Raw genomic sequence first — 2,292 nt, 5'->3', positions numbered from 1 at the left:
AACTTGACTTGCGATCTTCCAACTTCACACTTTGACTGATTTAGTGTGAGCCCTGCTCCCTGAAGTCTCAGCAGAACTCTCCTCAGAGCTTCGTCATGGGTGGCTCCATCTCTGCCATGAATCAGGATGTCATCCATGTGACAAATAACATTTTCCAAATCGCAAAGGAGCTTGCTCATTGCTCGTGAAAATATCTCCGGGGCACTGGATATGCCGAACGGCAGACGGTTGAATGAATATCTCTCAAAAGGTGTCAGAAAGGTAGTAAGCTTTCTGGAGTCTTGGTCGAGGTCGATATGCCAAAATCTGCTATTGGCATCAAGTTTAGTAAATACATGTATTTTGCTGCCCCCAAAAGAGCTAAGTTTTCATTTACTGATGGCATGGGAAAACTTTGTGATTCACAGCTTTGTTTAATCCAGTCAAATCCACGCAGATTCGGACATTCTCCAGAAGGTTTTCGGACGGGCACCATGCCACTACACCACTCGGTAGCTTCAGCCATTGGTGATATCACTCCCTGGACTACCATCTCCTCAAGTTTCCGTTTTGTCTTTTCTCGTAGAGGTAGTAATACCTTTCTTGGGGTGTAGATGCAGACTGGCCGGTAGTTTTTCTTCAGCGATATGCTGTATGAGTAGTCCTTCAGTTTTCCTAGTCCTTTGAAAAGTTCTGAGAATTTTCTCAGCATGTCCTTTGTAATTTCAGCTTGTTCCTTTACATTATATGTGACAAGTTTGAGCTTTTTGCAAGCCTTTCTGCTTAACAGCGAGGTTGCCTGGTTGCGAATCACAAACACAGTTTCTTTGTGTTTCCATGCTTTGTATTTGAGCTCAGCATCAAAGGACCCTAGGACGTGGAGCTCCTGGTCTCCTAGCCCACAAAGGTGCGAATTAGTCTTCTCGAGTTGTATGTCTTTCAGCCAAGGCACCTTGTCACTAATCACCGTCCCATCAGCTCCAGTATCTAGTTTGAAACTTGTGTTGTGGCCATTTACCTCTATTTCTGCTTTCCAGGCATCTACTGTTAACTGGCCAAGGTGAAACTCATCGTTGAATAATAGGTCTCCTGGGTCTCTCTGACCTCCTGAATTGTCCTAGAACGACACTGCTTCTGGTAGTGTTCTACTTTTCGACACTTCCTGCACTCAGCGTCTTTAGCTGGGCAATCTTTCCTTGGGTGTGATGGTTCCCTTCCGCACCTTGAACAACTCGATTGTCTACCATATCTTTGGTTATATACGGTTAGGTTTCTCTCTTCATGGATTGGTTGGCTTGGTCTTGGTTTGTGCTCCTGGGTTTTCGTGTGCGTCCTACTGACTGCATCTACCCCTATGGTCCCTGAACCACTCTTCCTCACTGTCTGCATCACCGAAGAGGTGACCTCGTCACTATGGCAAATTCTCACTGCTTGAGCTAAGGTCAATGTGTTTCCATGTGAAATCAACTTTTTGCGTACAGTGTCGTCTTTGACACCCAAAACCATTCTGTCCCTTAGCATCTCGTTGTAGGGAGTGTCACCCTCAGTGTTTCCAGCAGCTGAACGATAATTATATGAACATCTCTCACCTAAAGCTCGCAGTTCTGCATAGAAAGTATCAAAAGATTCATCGGGTAACTGGTTTCGCACATTGAACTTGTAACGTTCGTGAACTACATTTCTTTCCCCTATGCAATATTGTTCCAAAATGTTCAAAATGGCAGTCAATGAGTTATCAGTATTATAAATCTCCCTTGATTCTACAATTCGTGCAGCATTGTAACCCAAGGTATATAATAATAAGGCACGTTGATATTCTTCCTCTTATTCAACTAATCTAGACAACACATAGAATGATTGCCACCTGCTCCGAAACCTTCTAAAATTGACCTCACGCTCCCCATCTAGAACAAGTTCACCTGGGGGGTCGATTCTTGGTGCATTACGTTGGACAATTACAGCTCTTTGACTGGCAACATCCTCCTCATCACCCATCCTGCGAATTTTTCACGCTGCCACCATGTATGATACGGTGATGATATTAATTACTATCAAGTTGTGTTCTAACATTAATTGTACGCAGTCATCATGTTTTGTAGCAGGAAACGGAACTCTCTCTTTATTCTTCACAATCTAGCGAGCCTAATAACTATACGGTAATGATATATATATATATAACACATGTAGCGAGTCTGATAAAGCGATATACAACAGTTAATACAAATGAATGACAATCAGTTATTACTTCAGTCAAGACTGTCAGAAAAGATTTGCTTAGCCATGTAAATTCTTTGACAAAAAAGTAGTTACCCT

At 42.8% G+C, this 2,292-nt stretch overlaps 1 protein-coding gene across 1 annotated transcript; it reads right to left on the bottom strand.

Moving 5' to 3' along the window:
• Positions 1-253: 253 nt before the first annotated feature.
• Positions 254-1,974, bottom strand: LOC137398017 (uncharacterized). The gene is made up of 3 exons (XM_068084117.1): positions 1,875-1,974; positions 1,321-1,538; positions 254-1,096 (listed from the first exon to the last, which is right to left on the bottom strand). Exons 1-3 carry the CDS (start codon positions 1,972-1,974, stop codon positions 254-256), a joined length of 1,161 nt encoding a protein of 386 aa, XP_067940218.1.
• Between the last annotated feature and the right edge of the window lie 318 nt (positions 1,975-2,292).

This window comes from Watersipora subatra, chromosome 6 (assembly GCF_963576615.1).
Source record: "Watersipora subatra chromosome 6, tzWatSuba1.1, whole genome shotgun sequence".
Classification (NCBI taxonomy): domain Eukaryota; kingdom Metazoa; phylum Bryozoa; class Gymnolaemata; order Cheilostomatida; family Watersiporidae; genus Watersipora; species Watersipora subatra.
This window is presented reverse-complemented; position numbering and strand designations above follow the sequence as displayed.

Bases quoted from the DNA above. Each gene is read 5' to 3' on its own strand.
- LOC137398017 (XM_068084117.1), bottom strand. From the start codon at position 1,974: ATGGGTGATGAGGAGGATGTTGCCAGTCAAAGAGCTGTAATTGTCCAA. The intron at 1,539-1,874 runs GTGAGGTCAATT...ATTATCGTTCAG, and splicing joins ACTTGTTCTAGATGGGGAGC to CTGCTGGAAACACTGAGGGT. The intron at 1,097-1,320 runs GTCAGTAGGACG...GTGTCGTTCTAG, and splicing joins GGACCATAGGGGTAGATGCA to GACAATTCAGGAGGTCAGAG.